Consider the following 22,942-nt stretch of genomic DNA (forward strand, 5'->3'; position numbering starts at 1 on the left):
CTGGACTCCCATGTAGTCAACCATGGTTCGAGTTCTGGACTCGGTGGCCTAAACTAACGCCGGATGCATGTGTGTGCATGCCCAAGATCCTGAGAGGAGAATGGAGGAGAAGGGATTGCAGTGTGGCCATCCCCCCCGCCCCCCGGGGGATGATTTCTTGCTTTCTGTCTCTCTGTCTCGCTCTGTCTTTCTGGCGAGCGCACGTGCCTTATAGCAAAAACTTCTCCAAAATAATAATAATAATGATAATAAATAATAATAATCTGAAAAAAATGATGAAAAGCTATTTGATGATGTGAATAGTAATGTCTTTGTCTTGACCGATATACATGGTAATCATGCTGGAATAAGAAATGTAATATGCTGTAAAAAATATATGTGATTCAATGTAATATAAAAAAGTTTATGATAATTAATAAAATTAAATTAAAATAAATAGGGAATAAAAATACATGTACATATATATTAAACAAGAAATGGAAAATTATTTATTGATGATAACATGTATGATTAAGCCACTATACAGTGTATTCTGGATGGGAAATCGCATCCTGTATGCTGTGGTAATGTTCCATGAATGAATGTAAAATAAGTAAATTTTAGAAAAAAGAAATTTCCTCTGTGGGCCAGCAGATGATATGGTGGTTGGGGTGCTGGACTCCCACATGGCCAACTGTTGTTCAAGTCCTAGACTTGGGGTCTTACTTTCTCATTTTCCCTCTTTCTCAGTCTCTCTCTGGTCAAATTAAAAAATAATAATAATAAATTAAATAATTATTTAAATAAACAAATAAATAAATTTATCAGGACTCAATCACTAGAGCCCCACCCTGGTAACCTTATCCAATCCTAATCACCATTCAAAAGGTCTGCCTCTTAATTGCATAGTTAGATTAAATTCACTCCCTCTCTTATTTAAAATTTTTTTTCTTTACTCGTGCTAGAGTTGGTGCATGCACAGATGAAAGTAAGAGAGAGAGAGGAACATTGTCCACAGGGTCTGGTCTCACCACAGTCCCCTCCTCTAATCCTCTAACCCACTGGATCTAGGGCCCTCACGTGTATGCCCAGTGTTTCAGGCTGAGCAGGCTGGAGATTTGAACCGGGATCACCTATGGGATCCAGCTTCTCCCAGGCAGTGCATTACCACCGCATCATGCAACTGGTCCAAGTTCTCGATCTCTTAATAACTTCACAATGGCGCACCAAATTTAACACATGAATTTTGGAGCGATACAGTCAGACCATATCAGTATATTTTATATAACATAAACCTGTTTTGGGAAACGTATGTATTTTATGATTCCATGAACAGAAAAAAGCTTGGAAGGATATATTTCAAAAGGTTAATAGAACTTTTCTGTAAATGATGGGTATTACTTTTTCCTTTATCCTTTTAGTATTGCTTAAGTATTTGCAAAAGATATTTTACTTTCTTAAACAGAAAAAAATCAGTTATTTCCACTTAGAAAAAAAAAACACTAAGTTTTCTTTGAGTTGAATAGTTTTTTTTTATTTCTTCAGATTCAGAGTTCTTATGTTTGGCGATACCAAATGGTAGTAAGTTATCGTGTGGATTTTTCTCTCTCTGGATAATCCATGTCACATACAGATTTTTTTCTTCTCTGATGCCCAGAATCCTTTGTCTGCTTTTCTGAATGGACCTGATTAGAAATTGTCAGCAGCTGAGAAAGGATAGGAAAAAGACATGTATATATTTTGAAAGAGAGATTTTCTTTCCTCTTTTCGATTATCCCTCCTTCTATCAGGAAAAGCCTAAGATTACACTTACTCTTTCATTTTTCTGCAGGAGAAGTGAAGTGTGAGCCACCCAATAACAAGTTGGACAAATTTGCAGGAATACTGTTCTATAAGGGGAAAAGCTACTCCCTGGACCATGACAAGCTACTACTCCGAGGCTGCATCATCAGGAACACAGATTGGTGCTATGGCTTGGTGATTTATACTGGTATGTTTCTCTGGAGCCACGGTTCGTTCCCCAGCCTGCTGGATCCCATAGATGGCCAAGTTGTAGGTACCTAGTTTTCAGGATGTAGATGTGGCACTCAGATATATATCCGAACACTGTGATTTTGAGGTAGAAACAGGTGGGAGATCTAGAGAATACTTATTGCTAAGAAAAAAAAATAGTTTCTTTTCCCAAGTAATGATCTTTCAACATGTCAACTCTGCCATTTTTATAGGAAGGCTTTTATTCTGAGACCACAGAACATCCGCAAGTCTTTCCCATCATAACTGGATACAGGAGAGAGCATACATAGAGAGGAAGCACAAGAGAATTACCATGTGATAGGAGTATATATATGTGTATTACTCCCATGAAGAGAGAATAGCTATGATGCTTATTAAGGGGGAAGGATATAAAATATAATGTGAAGAGTTCATGCCAGACAAAAGGCACATATGGACGACTAGCAGCAGCCCCTCCTAAAATGTCATTTACAGCCACAATTCTCTGTACTTACTGAGGGGTTTTCGTGGGTTATGATGTGATTTAGGAAAATGGAGGAAGCCTCTGTGCTACCAATGCCCATGGTGACAATGAGTATTGATGACAACAACCATAATAGGAAGCATCAAGAAAGATTTACCACAGTGAAACTACTCAAGTCAGATTCCCAGAGCTGCCCTTCCAGAAAACCTACTCCAAGACGAGGGGGTCCTTGACTCCTTACCTCTATGGAAAATAATGAGACCCCATACTGTGGGAAGAAGCTTAAAAGTCCAAGGAGGCCCTAGTGGAACTTCCTTTGGTTCTTGACTGATAATGGCAGCTTTTGGGCTACCTAGTTCCCAGACTCCAAACATTTAAAATAGAGTTACTTTCTTCACTATATATACTTCAGTGGCTTCTGACACAATTGCCACTCATAAAAAACTCATTTTCAGCTTAAGTTTTTTGTTGCTGTTTTTTTTTCTTTTTTCTTTTTCTTTTTCCCTGAAGCAGTAGCAGTGAGGTTGCCAACCAGCACAAATTATTATTTCCCTCTGACTTTTGATTGGCTTACACAGTAGTGTTTAGCTTTGGGAAGCTCCAAGCAGAGGAGAACTGATGCCTCCCAAGAGCATCATGGAGTATTCAGTGCAGAATCAAGTTGCTGTTTCTCTTACATCATGCCCTAAGTCAGCCATGATTTTCACCTTCTTCTTGAAACCTAGGGTAGGATCAGTGTGGCTAAGGATCCTGGGAAGATACTGTCCCTGTAACTTCTAGGCTCTGGGCCAAGCTTCTCATGCCTTTAAACCCTTTAAGAAATGCTTCAGAGGAATTGTTATGCCATGGAATCAAGGAATGCTTATATCATGCATTCCCAGTATCTGTCCACATATCAAGGAAATTCCAGCCTCCCTATGTAAAAACACCAGTGAAATTCTTTCTTTAGAGCAATGTAAGAATAACATTCAGATGGTGACCTCACTTGCCGCGGACCCAGTGGTTCTCCAAGCACCCGGTATCCTGGGAGATCCACTTCTCACCGACCTCTCACCAACAGAGCAGACATGGGCAGGGCGATGGTAGCCAGGCTGGGGTTGGGGCTGCTGCAGCTGACACGGCTCCTACCCACACAAATTTATTCAAATCAAACAACCGTCATAACACTTCCCAATAATTCCTCCCAGAATACCTCAGCTGCCCCAAATCCAGCTAATGCCACCACTAAGGCCCTTGGCAGTGCCCTGCAGTCAATAGCCAGTCTCCTTGTGATCTCGCTTTCTCTTCTACATCTCTACCATTAAGAGACTCAGGCCAGGGACCAGCAGTTGGCGTAATGGCTATGTCGCTGGACTCTCATGTAATCAACCACAGTTCAAGTCCTGGACCCAGTGGCCTGAACTCACACCGGGTGCGTGTGCATGCGTGTCCAAGATCCTGAGAGGAGAATGGACATCCCCCCTGAGGGGTGATTTCTCACTTTCTGTCTCTCTGTCTTTCTGGCAAGCACACATGCCCTATAGCACAAAATCCTCCCCGCCCCCCCCCCCCAAAAAAGATAGAGACTCAGACCAAGAAATATCTACACTTCCCCATCTTCTAAAATCAATCTAGATGGCTTCTAGAAGTCCAGTGTAGCAAGGAAAATTTAAAAAAAAAATAAAATAAAAAGATCTTCATTGAATCTACTAATTCCACATCTTATTTTATCAACACAAAAAATGTTATGAATCCAAAATCTGATTGGTTGAAGAACATGTGAAGGACTTGAGCAGATAATAAATGCCAAGATTAAACCTGCTGGAGTTTCATGTACCAGATGAAGAGACAACACTCAAAATTAGTTAAAAGGGACCAGCAGTTAGTGTAATGGCTATGTCGCTGGACTCCCATGTAGTTGACCATGGTTCATGTCCCGGACCCGGTGGCTTAAAACTCAGGCCGGGCACGTGTGTGTGCGTGCCCAAGATCCCGAGAGGAGAATGGAGGAGAAGGGATTGCGGCATGGCCATCCCCCCTGGGGGGTGATTTCTCGCTTTCTGTCTCTATGTCTCTCTCTGTCTGTCTGGGGAGCGCATGCACCCTATAGCAAAAACCTATCAAAAAAAAATTAGTTAAGACATGGTTTCCTTGAATTTGGCTTAAGAAATATGGACATGTAAAACTCTACCTTGAAATTAAGAATAGATTTTATCTTATCTAGAGATAAAGAATGGATGTAGAATGGAGATTCAGTTTTTGTTTGGTTCATTAAATCCATAAGGCCATAAAACAATTAGGTAATGTAAAAAGTTTCCATGATTCTATTCATATGTACAATAAAACTATAAATCCTCAGCATATCGTTTCAGCAGTACTAATTTAATGCCGATATACTCTAGATAAAATTTCACGTTGTAAAGCTATCACTGTTTTCTGGGGAACTGAACTCTTTTCCTCTGAGGCTTTGGGTTGGACATTGCATTTGATCTTTTAGGTAGTAATTGAGATGTGCTAGGGCAATGATGGATTGAAATCCACCCCCAAACCCAAGCATATTGGATGAATATTGCTTAACCTTATCAAATAAAATGGTAGACATTTTCTATCACCTGTTTTTATTGGACAAGAGCACCAGGTTCATTTATTTAAACTATTTCTTTAGTTAAACTCTTTCAAGAGTAGAATTGCATTGACCTCAACTAATTTAAAAATGCTGCTTTTTATTTCTGCATATGTTGAATTTCTGTACATTTTACATTAAAAAATTATCTGTTTTGAAGGTAGAATTACAAATCTTGACATTAAAAAGGTGAATGTGTGAAGGAGCCAAAACTGTAAATCAGGTGTTTGGGAAGTGAAGAATGCAAGCTAACTCATAAATTCACAGAAACTTTTATACTCTTTCTGTAAATACTTTTTTTTAACTTATGGATCAGAATAGCCACATTTGGAACACTTTCTGTTATCAGTCAATATTTTTAGATAGTGAGGACCTCAAGTGAGCTTGATTCTGAAAATCTTCTTCCGAAAGCCTCGACACAGAAACCTTTTTAAAAATACACACCCCTGAAGCATTTTGTTCACATGGTCACACACGGATGCTTAGGTTCTGTTCCAGTATCTAATATGGCCACAAAGTCATTTCCCCTTACCTTTAGAAACGTACATGAGTGGGAATCAGCAGTTAGCGTAATGGCTATGTCACTGGACTCCCATGTAGTCAACCGCGGTTCGCGTCCCAGACCCGGTGGCTTAACCCAGACCCGGTGGCTTAACCCAGACCCGGTGGCTTAAAACTCACGCCGGGTGCATGTGCGTGCATGCCCAAGATCCCGAGAGGAGAATGGAGGAGAAGGGATTGCGGCATGACTATTCCCCCTGGGGGTTGATTTCTCGCTTTCTGTCTCTATGTCTCTCTCTGTCTGGCTGGCAAGCGCACACACCCTATAGCGAAAACCTCTCCAAAAAAGAAAAAAAAAAAAAAGAAACGTACATGAGAAGAACCAGACTGAACAGATCTGAAGCTACTGTGTGTGTGAATGAACACTCCCCTTTGCTTCATACCTGAATGCAAATATACACCTATTTTGGATTGTATATTGTGTTCATGTACTTATGCTTTGATTCTTAGTAACTTCTTACGTTATGGAATTTATTTGCATTGAACACAAACTAAGTCAAGAGAAATGAACAGCCAAAAGAGCAAAATAAAATAAAGTAAAATAAGTCAGATGGCAAAGGCCAGATAAATCATCAGAGTTTCTTCTAAACCTCTTTTTTTTTTTGAGAGGTTTTTGCTATAGGGCGTGTGTGCTCGCCAGACAGACAGAGAGAGACATAGAGACAGAAAGTGAGAAATCACCCCCCGGGGGGATAGACACGCCGCAGTCCCTTCTCCTCCATTGTCCTCTCGGGAACTTGGGCACACACACACACGCACCCGGCATGAGTTTAAGCCACCAGGTCCAGGACTCGAACTGCGGTCAACTACATGGGAGTCCAGCGACATAGCCATTACGCTAACTGCTGGTCCCCTAAACCTCTTATTCTCTGCAGCCATCTGTGAATAGTAGTTTCCAGCTCTAGTGCCAGTGGCTGGGAAAGCCCTTCTATTTACTTTTCACTCTCTCGTAAAGAAACAGAGTCTCTTTCTCTCAGCCCAGAGAAGTCTCAGCTCTGTCACTTCTACTTCAGAAAAAGATCACTGCTATTGCCTTTTCTTTCAGGCCAGTCCCAGTTAGAAACTTTAAATGTAAAAAAAAAAAGAAAGAAAGAAAGAAACTTTAAATGTAGCCCAACCCAGCAGTGGGGTGCTTAAAGTGGAGCTCTCTTCATCAGAAAATATCTTCTCTCAGTTAAATAAACCCGATGGTGATAAGAGAGAAACGTGTAACTTCTTTTCTGGCTCAACTCACCCATTAAAGTCAAGACTGTCTGAAGTGTTGCAAGACTCAGCAGAGATGCACCCACAGGAGTAGTCGGGACTACCTTAGAAAATTTTCATTCTTTGACTTATTGGCAACAATTGTGAGCCTTTTTCCAGGACTTTATCCCCTGGAATTGAATAAAAGGTTAGATTAAATGATCATAAAGACACGTTTTAAGGAAATTCCAAGTTTTTTAGTATATTCAGTGATTCTAAGATCTGATATCTCTCTGTTTTGCTTAGGGCAAGACACCAAACTAATGCAGAACAGTGGAAAGTACACTTTTAAACGGACACAGATAGACCACCTCATGAATGTCCTTGTGCTCTGGGTAAGTTCAAGGTTTTTGTTCTCTCTCTCTTTACAAATAGACATATTTCCTTTCCTCCATGGAGGTACCTTATATTTCCCACTTGGAATTTAGTGTTTCAAAATCTCACGTAGTGTTAGGACCCCACAGATTTAGGTTTGAGGACGAAAGGAACAGAGCCAGTTCTAGACTCACAGGGGAGTCTAGTTTATACCTCTGATATTGACAGTGGCCATAATTTAAGAAGATATTATGCTTTGATTGGTGCTACCAGAAAGGATCAAGGATTCTACTATAGGAATTAGGACATCATTTTAAGTTTATTTTTTCCTTTTGTGAGATTGAGAGACAGAGAGGGAGAGAGAGAGAGAGAGAGAAAGACAATACTCAACAAGGTCTCATGCCACAGTCCCCTCTCCCAGCCTTCCCAACCAGCCAGGATCATGCCAGTGCCAGCCTGGTGAATGCAGTCAGCTGGGAAACCTGAGCTGCAGTCTTCCGCATGGATCCAGCACCCCTAGAGCAGTGTGTTACTCCTGCACTTCCTGTCTGACCCAGTACTCCTTTTTATTTTCTCATAATCAGTTTTATTCACAACCATCTTAATGTTTTTTTTCTGTTTTTTTCTGTTTTTTCTTTTTTCTTTTTTTTTGAGAGGTTTTCGCTATAGAGCACGTGCGCTCGCCAGACAGACAGTGAGAGACAGAGAGATAGAAAGCGAGAAATCACCCCCCAGGGGTGATGGCCATGCCGCAATCTCTTCTCCTCCATTCTCCTCTCGGGATCTTGGGCACGCACGCACACGCGCCCAGCGTGAGTTTTAAGCTACCGGGTCCAGGACGCGAACCGCGGTCGACTACGTGGGAGTCCAGCGACATAGCCATTATGCTAACTGCTGGTTCCCTTAATGTTTTTTTTTTAAAACTTAGATTAATAGAACACCTCATCTAAACTGAAAATTTAAAAATTCTGTTTCCTTACAAAGCCTTAAGGCTTGCTGCAGTGGGAAGAGGGAAATCGAATGGGATTTGTTCTCAATATGAAGTTCCTGCTTCAAAAACGAGCAGCTTCACATTATCTATTTTATTATTTTAGTTGGAAAAATAGAGGTTTCTTCTACTAAGACAAGAAATTTGAAAAGCACCGTAATATATACTAACCAGTTTTCATAATAATAGTCTACACTGAAGACACATTATTTCCATGCTAGCTGGCACGGGTTGCCTTTATTCTTCTTGGGAATAGACAGAGTAATTTCTTCACTTCACTTATTTTCATAACCGAGCAGTTCTAGTGATGATTGCAGGTAACTTCACTACTTTTCATTTTTTAACTTTATTCTGTTTATTAGAAAATTCAAAAATGCCTTTTCTCTCTACATATTTCTCAATGATATCTGAATTATAAACTGTCTTTTGTCCTTTAGTTTCTATGGGAAACCACATCTTGTAAAAAATTATTTGGATTTAGTAAATGAGGTTTTAGAAAATTAGGAAGGTTCATTCAGCTTTGAGACTAGAAACTAGCATCTACTATTATATTTTTCTCTTTCTATAGTTAAATACATAACTTTCAGCGATTGAACAAAATTCAATTTCCTGATTTCTTATGAGGAAGGCCATCACAGTCAACAATCCAGGAAGTGGCATAAGCAGATATGCTTTTGACAATATAAGAAATATATATCACTAGGCAGTATTCTGGGTTATTTAGCCTAGGCTTTTTTTTTTTTTCCTGGAGAGATTTTTGCCATTGGGCGCGTGCACTCGCCAGACAGACAGAGAGAGACAGAGAAACAGAAAGCGAGAAATCACCCCCCAGGGAGGATGGCCACGCCACAATCCCTTCTCCTCCATTCTCCTCTTGGGATCTTGGGCACGCATGTACACCACGTGAGTTTAAGCCACCGGGTCCGAGACGCGAACTGTGGTTGACTACGTGGGAGTCCAGCGACATAGCTATTACGCTAACTGCTGGTCCCGCCTAGGCTTGTTTTCAAAACAGTATGTCTCCCATCTGTCCAGGAAGGCTCAACTATTTTATACCTTCTGAAGGACAGGGATAACACTTGACATCTGTCGAGGGATTTTAACTTTTTAGTATATTTTCATGTCATTAATTACAGCCTCACTATATCCATGAGAAATAAGCAAGTCAAGAAGTACTTTCCTCATTTGACAAAAATGTAAAGTACAGTGATGATGCATATCATAAAATCCCAGAGAAAAATAATGGCAAAAACAGGCCTACAACTCATCAAGTCATATTTATTGAGAATCTATTTCATGATAAGCCCAGCGTGTAAAAGATGCTATGAGACCTATAAAGGTGTGCAGGTCCTGACTCCAGCCTACTTGGGGAGGGGGAGCCACCCACCTCATTATGTGCCATGTCGTGTACATACATCGCTTAATTCAATAATCCAGTCCAGCCTTCTGGACCTAAGTTTTCAGAGTCAATACTCTTTCTGCTATATTTGCTCTCTTCCAGGGAGACAGAATTAAAACAGATGAGACATCTTATTTAACATGGCAGATTGGCCATGTTAAAAATGAAGAAATTATAAAATTGAAAAGAAGATCCTAAGTGCTTCCAGGGAAAATTTTTTAAAAAGTCATATACAAGGATCAGAGACTTTCTATTTAGTAAAGAGTGACTCCAGTAAAGGCTGAAATTAATACTCAATTTTGTCATTTTTGTCAAAACTGATGTAGAACTAAGGTTACTTCCCTCATAATGGAGCCCTATGGCCTCACATGCAGTCCATTAAAAGAAAGGACTTCTTGAACCTTTGGCCCCTCTCATCTGTACTTTATATTGTGCCTTACCATAGACAGACTGCCTGGATTTCTGGTATTGTTCCAGTTTCAAGCACTCTTTTTTTTTTTTTTAAGGTTTTTGCCATAGGCCACGTTTGCTTACCAGAAAGACAGAGAGAAACACTGAGAGGGAAAGTAAGAAACCATCCCCCAGGAGGGATGACCACACTGCAGTCCCTTCTTCTCCCTTCTCCTGAGATTTTGGGCATGCACACACACGTGCCTGCTGTAATTTTCAAGCTGCCAGGTCTGGGACTTGAACTCTGATCTGCTATGTACCTTAACCACTACGTCACCTGCTGGACCCTCAAGTACTCTTCTTTGCCACACAATTACATTCCTATTTAAGAGATCAGGGTTCAGAAAGCATTGTCACTGGCAGTTCTGGTCACTGCAGGAGAGAAGGAGAGAATCACACTCCCAGCTCAATTGTGGGCTCCTCAGGAAGTAGTTTTGCTAAAAATGCTCCCTGTGTCTGCCAGATTTTCCCCTAACAGACATTCCAAAAAGTGGGGAGAAAATGAAACGTTTAAGTCAGGATGTATTTCTGCTGCTTCTTAACTTTAAGAATGAACATCAATCAACATGCATTGATAATGTCTTGGCACAAATACCACACAAACAAAAACTGCTGAGCTAATAAAGACTAGCTAATTCTAGCTAATTCCATAATACTTTTTCACTTAAAAATCATTCAATAGCTATTTCTTGGCCATGACTTTGTGCAAGGTACTCACTAGCATATAGAGATAAATATGACATAATTTCTACCACAGAGGCTCATAATTTGGCAGCTTAGATTTCTTTTTTTTTTTTTTTCACTTACTCAACAAATAATAATGAAGCTCCTGTTATGTATCAGGCCTAGTTTCAGGGACTAGAGGTATAGTGGTTTAAAAAAAAAAAAAAAAGACAAAGTCTTTAGGGAGACGGGTAAACAACAGACAAGTTGACAAATGAAAAAAATAACATTTAACTACTGATGAGTACTCTGAGAAAAATAAAAAAGGATAATAGAATGAAGGGGGGGGGCGGGTAGCCACATTAGATAGTGTAGCAGAGAAGATTTCTCTAAAAGGTAGCACTGAATGATGAAAAAGAAGCGGGCATATACTAAGGAGGAGATATTGCTGCCAAGAGTAAAGGTCCCAGGGTAGGAACAAGTTTGCTCTCTTAGCTGATTTGTAGCTTGCATGAGTATAGAGTTACAGATCAAAATAATTTTCATTAGCAACTTTGAAGGTGTGGCACTACTGATTTATAAAACCCAGTGATGCTAGTAAAAAATCTGATGCCAACTTAATTTTCATTTGTTTCGGGTATCTTATGCTTATCCATATGAAAAATTCTAAGGAACTTCTTGAAACTGAAACATTCCTCATCTGGTCCTCCATTTAAAAAAAAGTATTTAGGGACCAGCAGTTAGCGTAATGGCTATGTCACTGGGCTCCCATGTAGTCGACTGCAGTTCAAGTCCCTGACCTAGTGGCTTACACTCACACTTTCTCCCACTCTTGCTCTGTCCCTGGTCAAATTAAAATAAATAAATTAAATTAAATTAAATTATATATTGTTTAAATTCATAAACAAACTGGTTGCTAAATCTGCAGTTTTAAATTTTATTTAAGTTTAAAAAAATCACATGCACGATATAGCAAAAACCTCTCCAAAAAAAAAAGAAAAAAAAATGTATTTCTTGGGCCAGCAGATGGCATAGCAATTGTGTTGCTGAATTCCCACATGGCCTACCGCGATTCACCTACCTACCTGGTGGCTTGAAAATCACTGCAGGCATCTGTGTATGCTTGCCCAAGATCCCAGGAGGAGAATGGAGAAGGGATTACAACATGGGGGGTGATTTCTCACTTTGTCTCTCAATGTCTCTGGCTCTGGCTCCATCAAGCACATGCATTCTAAGGCAAAAAACCTCTCTTAAAAAAAAACGTATTTCTCGAGGACCAGCAGTTAGCGTAATGGCTATGTCACTGGACTCCCATGTAGTCGACCATGGTTCGCATCCCTGACCTGGTGGCTTAAAAGTCACGCATGTGAGTTGGGCGCATGTGCGTGCGTGCCCAAGATCCCGAGAGGAGAATGGAGGAGAAGGGATTGCGGCGTGACCATCCCCCCTGGGGGGTGATTTCTCGCTTTCTGTCTCTCTGTCTCTCTCTGTCTGTCTGGCGAGCACATGCACCCTATAGCGAAAAAACCTCTCCAAAAAAAAAAAAAAAAAGTATTAAAGTATTTCTCAACATGCCAGGTGTATGTGCATGCATACCCAAAGTCCCAACAGGATGGAGAAATGGAGGAAAAGGAATTGTGTCACGACCAAGCGCCAGTGAGGGGGGTGCTTTCTTCTTCTCCTTGTCTGTCTTTAGTAAGCACACATACCCTCTAGCAATAATTTTCTTAGAAAAGTATTTCTTTCATATTTTCAATCTATCTTTTTGTTTTGTGTCTAGGACAATTTTTGACAGTTTTATTTCAGCTCTTTTATTGACTTTTTAATATTAACAATCCCATTTTTACTTTTCAAAATTCATTTCTGTTATTGTTAGATATTTTTCTTCTTTTCTTTTTTCCCCCTTAGGTTTTTTCCATAGGGCACATGCACTCGACAGAGAGAGACGGTGAGAGGGGAAATGAGAAATCAGCCACCCACCCAGACCACATTGCCATCCCTGCTCCTCCATTCTCCTCCTGGGATTTTGGGCATGTGTGCACACATGCCAGCATGATTTTTCAAGCCACCGGGTATAGACGTCATACTGCCATTAGCCATGTGGGAGTTTAGCATCCTAACCACTATGCCACCTGCTGGTCCCTCTTCTTTCCTTTAAAAACAAACAAACAAACAAGCAAACAAAAAACTTATTTTTATTTTATATTTGCAATTGCTCCTTTTCTCTGAGAGTAGTTATAAGAATTCTTTTGAAAGGTCTTTTCTCTTCTAAACTATAAGCTATTTTAGGGTCTTTCTATTTGTTCATCCTCAGCTTTGTTTCTAAGCTACTGGTTTCCCTCTAATACACTTAAAATATAAACAAAAGAATAATTTGACCATTATAGGTTGATAGCTAATGGCCCCACCAACCCCTTGAGTTTCAGATTCTCCTACTTGGTTCTCTGTACCCAGCCAACAAATGAAGGAGAAGTGAGAACAGGAGGATTCACACTTGATATTTTTTTAGGTCTAAGCCTGTAAGTGGCTTAATTGCTTTCACCAACACTGTATTGACCAGAGCACAGTTATGTAATATCGTCTCATTGCAAGGGAACTTGGGAAATGTATTCTGGTTACGTGCTCAGACATTGAAGAAAACAGAATTTGATGAGTACATACATTGCCTCTGCCACAATCCACCCTTCCAATAATCAGCTGTCCATTTCACTTTTCCTCTCTCATATTTGTACATGGAATGCCCTCATCATCTCCTCAAAAATTCCACCGTTTTCTTGAGATGTGGGAGGAGCTCCTTTATTCATTGTTCTCAGTGACTCCTTCACCCCTAGGAATTTTTTCCCCATTCTTTATCTGTCCTGAGTGTATGTTGGGGACTGTGATCTCTTTGGGGACTGCAATTTTCATAACCTTCATCCTGCCGGGTGTTGTTTTAAGACTTCCCAAATACTCGCAGGTGTCTTTAGACCAAGCTCATGGTTACTTTAATACCATTCCTCTAAAATCTACCAGGCTTCTCATCTATTTGCTTTCAACTAATTCCCTATGCCACTAACTTCCCTAATTCTTTCCGTGATGTTCTGTTGCTTTGCTTCCTTGCTCCTCCATGCCTTCTCTCAATTTAATGGCTAGAAAGTTGAGTCTATCTGGAATAACAGTCATGAGTGATAAGATATCACTTTTAATCTTAATTTTGCCTTATGACTGATTCAGTCAAAAAATTGGGGGCTTTGTTTGCTTAAAGTCTCAATCATATCTCTCTACCTGTTTGGCATAGAGAAGTCATAGTCTTTTGCTGCCTCATATTTTTCTGCTTTCTGTCCCTTTTCACTTCTTCTTACATATTAGTCAAGTATTTCCCTGATTTAACTCTTTGTGTCAGAGGCAGCCAACAGTAGACCACACATACTAATATTCTGATACTTTATTTTTTATTAATTTTTGCTATAGGACGTGTGCGCTCAGCAGAAAGAGAGAGACAGAGAGACAGAAAGCGAGAAATCACCCCCCGGGGGGATGGCCATACTGCAATCCCTTCTCCTCCATTCTCCTCTCGGGATCTTGGGCACGCACGCACACACGCCCGGCGTGAGTTTAAGCCACCAGGTCCAGGACTCGAACCACGGTCGACTACATTGGGAGTCCAGCGACATAGCCATTACGCTAACTGCTGGTCCCATATTCTCATATATGAAGCACTTTACTTCAAGCAGCGATTTCAGTAGGCACCTAGTCTACCCCCCAATTTTATCAAATGCTTCACTGTTAACGTGACTGCCATCCTCCCAGGCTTTCGTATCAGTTTTCTTACCACCTACCCCTCAACTACCATGTCAATGCCACACATTTTAAACTTTCATTAAAGCAACACCTCACTTCAATAATGGAGTGATTAAGAGCTTGGGTTCTGTACCTAGATCAAAACCTGTTTTTTCTCCTCAGTAACTAAGTGACTTCAATCAAAATACTTTCCTACTCGTAATATCAAGTTCTTCATCTATTATTAAAAGAGGATTGTTATAAATATTAATTAAGTAATAAATGTAAAATACTTAGGACAGTTCCTAGCACTTAATTAGTGCTTAATACATTTTAGTACTGTTATCTACATTCAAAAGCCAAAGAATCTCTGAACTTTCTTTTCTGTTTGTGTACTTCTGCCTAGAGCCTTTAGACTAGATGGTCTCCCTGCTCTCCCAGGAGAAAGGGATGCTTTGTTGAAATAAAGCTCTAGAGGGTAGAACTAAAGCAGTGAATACCTTGGATAAAATGTTCATTTAATTCTTGTTTTGTTTTGTTTTTATAGATTTTCCTGTTTTTAGTCATCATGTGTTTTGTCCTAGCAACTGGGCATGGCATTTGGGAGAACAAGAAAGGCTACCACTTCCAGATTTTTATGCCAAGGGAAAAATATATCTCTTCATCTGCTGTCTCTTCCTTCCTCATATTCTGGTCCTATATCATTATTCTCAACACCATGGTGCCCATTTCCCTCTATGTCAGGTAGGCATTTTGATCACTTTGGGTTCAAGGGAAGAGATAACTTCAAACTTCCTGCGTGAGCCCCCAAGTAGAATGTGGAGTTTTAGAAAGCATACACATTCACGGTATGTTTTTTTGACCCTTTACTTTCCATGGTGCCTAGTTCAAAAAAATGCTCTGAGAAATATCTAGCGATTGCATAAATGCCTTCCATGTCTAGAATACCATGCTAGATACTATATGGTTTATATAAAAAGAAAATTATTCCTGCCCTCAAATGATTTATATATCAAGTAAGACATACAAACACATTTAAAAATAAATTAAAACACACACACATAAATATGATGATGCTAAAGCACAGGCCAGGCTACTTCCAGTTCACCGAAGAGATAGGTTCCACACATTCACTGTACAGAACCCATTTTCTGACTGGAACAATGTGGCAAATGGTAGCTCAGTGTAATTGTAACCTAAGTTAAACTCCTAAAAGTTGGGGGAAACAAGAGAAAAAAATGTTTCCTCCTCTGTTTCATTAGCATTTTGGACAAAAGTTTTAAATAAGTGAAATAAGTTTTTACCATGCCGTGACCTACCTTTTCTAGGTTTTGCATTCCCTCACACATCCACCCACCCACATACATTTCAGTTTCTTTCTTTCCAGGTTTTCTAGCCCCTAAACTATGGAATCCTAATCCCCAAAACACCATATATAACTAAATTAGCTACCTACCAATGGAAGCTTTATAGGATAAAAACATGAATAATAAGACAGATCTTCCCCTAGAGATATGACAATGTAGCTATGGAAACAAATACTTAAATAAAGAGTTATGGCACAGTATGGAAAGTGATAATAATAGAAATACATAGGTGGCTAGCCCATGGTGTGATGGTTAAGACAGCTGGATCCCATGTGGCTGGCTGTGTGGTTTGAGTCTTGGACCCAGTCACTTGAGAAATATGCCAGGCGCATTTGCATGCATGCCCAAAATCCCAAAAGGAGGGAGAAATGGAGAAGGGATTGGAGCACAACCATTCCTCCATGGAGGATGCTTTCTCACTTTTCCTCTGACTCTGTCTGGTGAGTACTCAACCCTCAGGCAAAAAAAAAAAAAAAGAAGAAAAGAAAAAAATGGAAGAATGAGGGAGAAATACATATGAGTACTATAGAAACCTTGAGAAGGAATGGAATAATTCTCCCTGGGCAAACTTTGGAAGGTTTACAGAAATGGTAATATCAAACCGACACTTTAAGAAAGAGTAGGATTCACCAACAAAATATAGGGCAAGAATTTGGTAAGCAAAAAGCTCATCATGTCCAGAGGTTTGCAGGTTTTTAAAATGTTGGTCTGTTCATAGAACAGTGAGTAACTAAAGTGTTGAATGGTAATTTAGAGTCAGATCCAGAAGAGCCTTAAATTCCAGGCCAAAGAGTAAATTATATCCTAAAAGCAGTAAATATCCAACAAAGATTTTCCTAAGGAAAGAAGTAATGTGATTAAATGTTTGGGTTTACAGAAACTGCCATGACAGGTATGGTGAAAGGTGGTAGGAGTCAAGACCGCAGGCATGAGGATTATCAGTAAAGAGTCAGTGATGAGGACCTGAGCACCTCTTCCTTCACCTCAAAGATAGAAATATGCTCTCAACGCAGCTTCTCAGGAAAGCTACTAATAAAGCAGCCTAACACACATAAGTATGACTGGAGATAAAAGTTGTTGCTGTTTCAAAATGAAAATGCTCAATGGCCCACCTTCAGTAGTGCACACAGGTTGACACTGCTTTTTAGAAGGCTGGAGTTACATGGAGGCCCAGGCTTGATTCCCAGCCCACCCTTAAAAAATAGCTGTGGTGCATCCCTGTAGTCCCACCTACTCAGAAGGCTGAGGCAGTAAAATCACAGCATGGCAAGACTCTGTTTAAAAAAAATAGTAATAACTATTAGTAATAACTAATAGTAACAATAGCCATAAAGAATCTATAATGCATTAATGCATGTTATTTGGAGCAGAGGAAGAGTGTGACAAAGGCAACAGGGGAAAAGGAGAGAAGACAGTTGTGGGGAGGAGGCCAATTACAGACAACCTGACTCTTGGAAATTTATCTAGGGTCAGCCTATAAATGATTTCATATTTTCACAGTTTCTTCCTTTCTTTTGAATCAAAGAAACTCTGAGTAGAGTTTCTTTTTATCCCCATGACAATAGCAATAATCCTCTACTTAGGCCAGCATAACCTTTTAAAAGTTAAGAGTCCATTAGAACTTGCAATAGAGGTTAGAAAATAGTGACTTTTCCTGGACATATTTTGGAAGAAGAAAAAGTGAAAGGAGGGTATGACTCAGAGAAGTTAATCAGGTACATCTGGCTCCAAATGCCTTGAGGGATAATGGTTGAAGTCAGAGTTACTTGGGTTGGCTGATGGGAAAAGCCCTTCAGGAGGATAGGTTCCCAAGGAAGATATTCTGATTTTTAGATATTGGTCTTGACCTACAATTGGACTGGTAAAAAGGAAACAAGAATGATGTATTTGCTTGCCCTATTCTAACCCAAGACCCTTCATTTCATGCTTTCTCCTTAGTGTTGAAATAATAAGATTGGGCAATAGTTTCTATATTAACTGGGATCAGAAGATGTTTTATGCGCCAAAAAATACACCAGCACAGGCTCGCACCACCACCCTTAATGAGGAACTTGGCCAGGTCAAATATGTGTTCTCTGACAAAACAGGGACGCTGACCCAGAACATCATGATTTTCAACAAATGTTCTATCAACGGGACGCTCTATGGTATGCCTATCTTCCTGGGGAAATTCTCCTTTGCAGGTTTTTTTTCAAAAATAGTCTATCTCAATGTTCAGTGAGTGAATATAAAATAAATAAGTTTAAATTTTTTTCAAAAAAGAATAATCTATCCCTAAATCTATAAGCCTCTGAAATTCATATTTATCTCCTATTCTCACAACCTTCTCTATTCATTCAGCAAGGAACGCTCAGCCCAGTCAGTTCCAAGAAAGCATTTATTTAGCACCTGAGAGATGCAATCAATTGTATTGGGCATTGAAAATACAAAAAGATGTACAAGATTTAGTCCCTGTCCTCAAGGAGTTCCCAATGTCTTGAGGAAAACAATATATTCGATTCACTCTCATATTAAATCTCATGGATTTCAGTCAAAGGGTATAAAGTTTCTGTTAGTCAGGAAGAGTAAGTTTTTTGAAATCTATTGTCTTCATGGTGATTATAATTAAAATAACATATATTTCAAAATCACCAAAAGTAGATTTTAAATGTTCCCACTACAAAGAATATGTATGTGAAGTGACAGATGATTCAATCATTCCATAATACATAGGAAAATATCACCTTGTACCATAGTTACTGTCAACTTAAAATAAAAATGAACTTCAAAAAATTAGATCAGTTAGTGTATTACTGAAGCTTCTAATCTTCCTGTTCCCTTTAGACCAATAAACCGTGTTGAGAGATGGTTAGTTAGAGTTTGATTGGTGTTTCCCAGGTCCAGTCCCTTGTTTATCTTATCTCTTAAGCATAAGCTTATTTTTGTGATAGAGTTAAGCCCTGATGTGTGTGAACGTTCATGACCAGTGCCCTAGCTAGAAGAGGAAGTGATGACATCCAAAAAGCTAGAGCACATGGGGATGTTCTTCTGGGATGATAAAAAAAAAAAGTTTCAAGCTAGAGAGAGGTAGTAGTTGTGGAACATTATGAATGCAATAAATGCCCCTAAATTACAGTTTAAAATGATAGGTGTATGTTTTATGAATTTCAATTTTAAAAAAACCTTAAAAGTTGTAACTGAAAATAAAGCTTGAGCCTCTAATATTTCCTCTTACCTCTACCAAACAAGTTTTCACATGTATATACTCTGAAGGCTTAATTTTGGATGAGTTGATCTGGGCAAGGATCTTAATTTTCTGGCTCATTGCACAACCCAAAGATTCACTGGGTAAGGTTGAAAAGGGTCATGGGTGTTTCTGTGCTTGGCAATGGAACTGCCTTCAACCTGCATTTTGTCTATACTGTCCACTGGTCAAAGATCCTAAACACTCTACAACTATTTTCACACCTCTTCTAAGTAAGTTTTCTGATTGGAGAACTTTCTGAGGTAGGCAGTCTCTCATTGATCCAGTGACTAACCTCTAGCCTCACCTTATTCTCATTTACGGGAGAAGAGTTGGGGCCCAAGCAGATGACCTCTTCTTACCATTGACCTAGGAAAAGAAGCTTAAGGGGACATTGAGGATGAGATGTCCTGAGGGGCTTTGAGGTAGCTTGACTACAAGTCTGGGAGGAAGGACCTAGAAGAAATAAGCTTTTTAAACTCTCCTTTAAATCACCATAATATTCAGTAATTCCATTACTAGGTATATAGTCCCAAAAATTGAAAACAAGGACTCAAGCAGATGTATGTTAGTATTCCTTTCAGAATGATTTGCAGTAGCCCAAAGATGGAGATAACCAGTGTGTCTGTCAACAGATGAGAGGGTAAACAAATTGTGGCATGTATTAGGTCATCAGAAAGATCAGGACTATGTTTCTGTGTTCTTCTATGCAAAAATGGATCATGACTTTCCCGAAGACACAGTACATATAAGGAAACTTCAAAAAGTGCACGGAAAATGCAGTTCATTTGGGTACAAAAAAAGCTGAAATCTATACAAATTTTTTTAATAACAGACATTTTCCATGAACTTTTTGAAGACCCTCCCCCTTAAAGGAATATTGTCAGACATGAAAAGTAATGAGGTTTGGTGTGAAGTTTGCCACTCCTCACTTAAACTTAAAAACCTACCTATTTAACGACCACTTGTACTTACAGAATACCCTTCTTCAGTCTTTATCTTGTTCCCACAGTCGGTTAGTATTCACTACAGAAAGCATTCACAATCAGGCAAGACTACATATTTCATTTATAAATTTGTATTTTAATGTGCACCCGTAGTAATACTCAGAATAAATAAAAATGATGATGCCAGATTTATACTATTATGTTGCGATGTGTCCTGTTGCTTTTTGGCGCTTATCTAATGTATGCTTCTTGTATGGATAAAATTACATTATTCTAGTGTGGTATCACATGACAGCTGTTGACAAACACATATCCTATGGCTCTACGACACACCACAAGATCCCCTTTACGCTCCTCATGTATTGACCAATTCGCCTAATGACCTAGTTGTAGGAACGGAATGTGGTCAGTAAGTGAGGACTGCCTGTATTACAACATGAACAAGCCCTGAAGTTATTCTAAGTGAAATAAGCCAGACAGAAGACAAATGTCTCATGATTCTACTTATGTGAAATATCTAGAACAGGCAAATTCATAGAGACAGAAAACATCTGTCATTGGAAAGGTCATGATGTAGTTTTCTGGTTTTCTATGCAAAAATGTGTCTGACTGTCTGACAACCCAATAGGTTAGAGGTTACTGGGGCTATGAGTGGAGAGAATGGGAAGTTTCTGTTTGAGATACTGAAAAGTGTTGGAAATATATACTGATGTTTGTTGTACAACATTGTAAATATAACTAATGTCATTTAATTTTACACTTAAAAATGGTTAAAATGAAAACTTTTATGTCATACATAGTTTATCACAATAAAAGAAATTGTAACCCTCATTTAAAACATTTGCCAAGTCTCTGCTCTGTTTACCTACCAACAGGTGCTAGCTGTAACAAGGATGAAAAGAAGGTAACAGTCTCTGAAGTGAGTGTTCTCTGCTTCCTGAGAAATGCACATGGAAGCTGAGTGAGGCCATGCTGCAGAGAAGCATCTTTAACACAAAGTGGGAGTCCCTTTGCCCCAGAACTATTAAAACTTTTACCAGCCCCATAATATTAGACCCATTATATAAATTACCTATGTTTATTCGAGAGAATTTTATAAGTGAAAACAGCTTAATTGCCATTTTTCTCTTTAAAATGGAATCTGTGCTCTGGCCAGCTCCATGCGGTAGTGGTTAAAGGAGCCGGATTCTACATGACTGACCATGCAGTTTGAATCTCAGCCCCAGCAGCATGAAAAACACACTGGACACATGTGCATGCATGCCCAAAGTCCATAACAGAGTCCCTTCTCTTTCATTCTCCTTTTGGGATTTTTGGTACTCACACACATGTGCCTAGCATAGTTTTCAAGCTGCCAGGTCTGGAGCTCAAACCTCGCAGTTGGGCATTTGGGACCCTGCTACATAAATCACCACACCACTGACTGGCCCTCTTAAGTAAGTTTTTTTCTGTGTAGAAGTTTTGAACTGTATAATCAAATCTACCAATCTTTTTCCTTTACCTCAGGATTTGTGACGTACTCAAAAGTTCATACTCAAACGATTATAAAAATATCTTCCTATTAATTCTTCTTACTTCTAGCTGGTTCATTTACTGTTTTCTCTAGTACTCATCCTCAGCATTTGTCTCTCTTTTTTTTTTGGGGGGGGGGGGGTCTAATGGGGGCCTTAGGCGACGACAGAGAGAGAGAGAGACAGAAAGCGAGAAATCAACCCCCCAAGGGGGATGACCACACCGCAATCCCTTCTCCTCTATTCTCCTCTCGGGATCTTGGGCATGCACACATACACACCTGGCGTGAATTTAAATTGCTGGGTCCAGGACTCAAACAGCTGTCAACTACATGGGAGTCCAGCGACAGAGCCATTATGCTAACTGCTGGTTCCTCTCTGTCTCTCTCTGTCTTTCTGGCGAGCACACGTGCCCTATAGCAAAAACCTCTAAAACAAAACAAACAAACAAAAACAAAACAAAAAAAAGCCTCTCTTGTCTCTGGGCTTCTGTTAAATGACAATTCTCTTCTTCTTTCTTCCTGTCTGATTGCTTCTTCTCATCACCTGGCCTTAGGTGCTGATTTTCACCAGAACTCAATTTTTTTTTTTTTAAGATTTTTGCTATAGGGTGCGCATGCTCTCCAGAGAGGCAGAGAGAGAGAGAAAGTGAGAAATCACCACCAAAGGGGATGGCCATGCCGCAATCCCTTCTCCTCCATTCTTCTCTCAGGGTTTCGGGCATACATGCCCAGTGTGAGTTTCAAGCTGCCGGGTATGGAACTCAAACCATGTTCAACTATGTAAGAGTCCCGCACCTCAACCACTACACCACCTGCTGACCCCTTTCCCTAGAACTCTATTATTGAACCTCTTTTTCATCTGTATAGCCTCCCCAGATATTCTTGTGGCTTTGATTATTACCTACTTACTAATTATTTCCCGATCCCTATATCCAAAAAATCTTTGTTAGCTTCCTCCCATTCAAGGCCAAGGCTAAAGACACCCTATAAAACATTTCATAGCTGCGTCACAGCAATTCTACCCCCATTCTGAATGCGGTTCTCATTTAACATTATCAGTTTCCATCCTCTGTCCAGTGCTCAAATTTGCCTTTTTGGACCTCCAATTTTCAGATTTACTCATAATGCTGACTCTAGGTCAAGCTGCACTGCAGCTCCAAGCCAACTCTGCCTCCATCCCTGCACCCTGCCAGATCCAGTGTTCTCAAATATTACTTATCTGGAAGGAGGAGATTAGAAACTAGCTCAGATTTCTCTCTTGAGCTTTAAGAGTACACAAAGGGACTTTGAAAAGTCTATGGAAAAATGGAATTAAAGTACGAGTTTAGGTGCAAAGTTTTTTGAAATCTGTGCATGTTCATAACATGTATTTTGAAATCTGTGCATGTTCATAACATGTATTTTCTGTGAACTTTTTGAAGACCCTGTGTCTCTACAGCTGCCTTCTTTCATTACTAC

The 22,942-nt window shown here is 39.6% G+C and overlaps 1 protein-coding gene and 1 pseudogene across 8 annotated transcripts in view; both read left to right on the forward strand.

The window, feature by feature from the left end:
* The window catches only part of LOC102475727 (phospholipid-transporting ATPase FetA), a 156,083-nt gene that overhangs the window by 112,141 nt on the left and 21,000 nt on the right, over positions 1 to 22,942 (forward strand). For 7 of the 8 annotated variants that reach the window (XM_006143188.2, XM_006143185.2, XM_006143187.2 and 4 more), the window contains 5 exons: positions 1,811 to 1,969; positions 7,107 to 7,195; positions 14,982 to 15,178; positions 17,740 to 17,948; positions 20,847 to 20,875. In XM_006143188.2, the coding sequence (XP_006143250.1) occupies positions 1,811 to 1,969; positions 7,107 to 7,195; positions 14,982 to 15,178; positions 17,740 to 17,948; positions 20,847 to 20,875 (683 nt within the window). Of the gene's footprint in view, positions 1 to 1,810; positions 1,970 to 7,106; positions 7,196 to 14,981; positions 15,179 to 16,678; positions 16,848 to 17,739; positions 17,949 to 20,846; positions 20,876 to 22,942 lie in introns of those variants that run through there. The other variant, XM_027769833.1, reaches the window with a different exon arrangement.
* Positions 3,523 to 3,759, forward strand: LOC102493880 (signal transducer CD24 pseudogene; annotated as a pseudogene).

Source organism: Tupaia chinensis, unplaced genomic scaffold, assembly GCF_000334495.1.
Source record: "Tupaia chinensis unplaced genomic scaffold, TupChi_1.0 Scaffold000093_1, whole genome shotgun sequence".
NCBI lineage: Eukaryota > Metazoa > Chordata > Mammalia > Scandentia > Tupaiidae > Tupaia > Tupaia belangeri.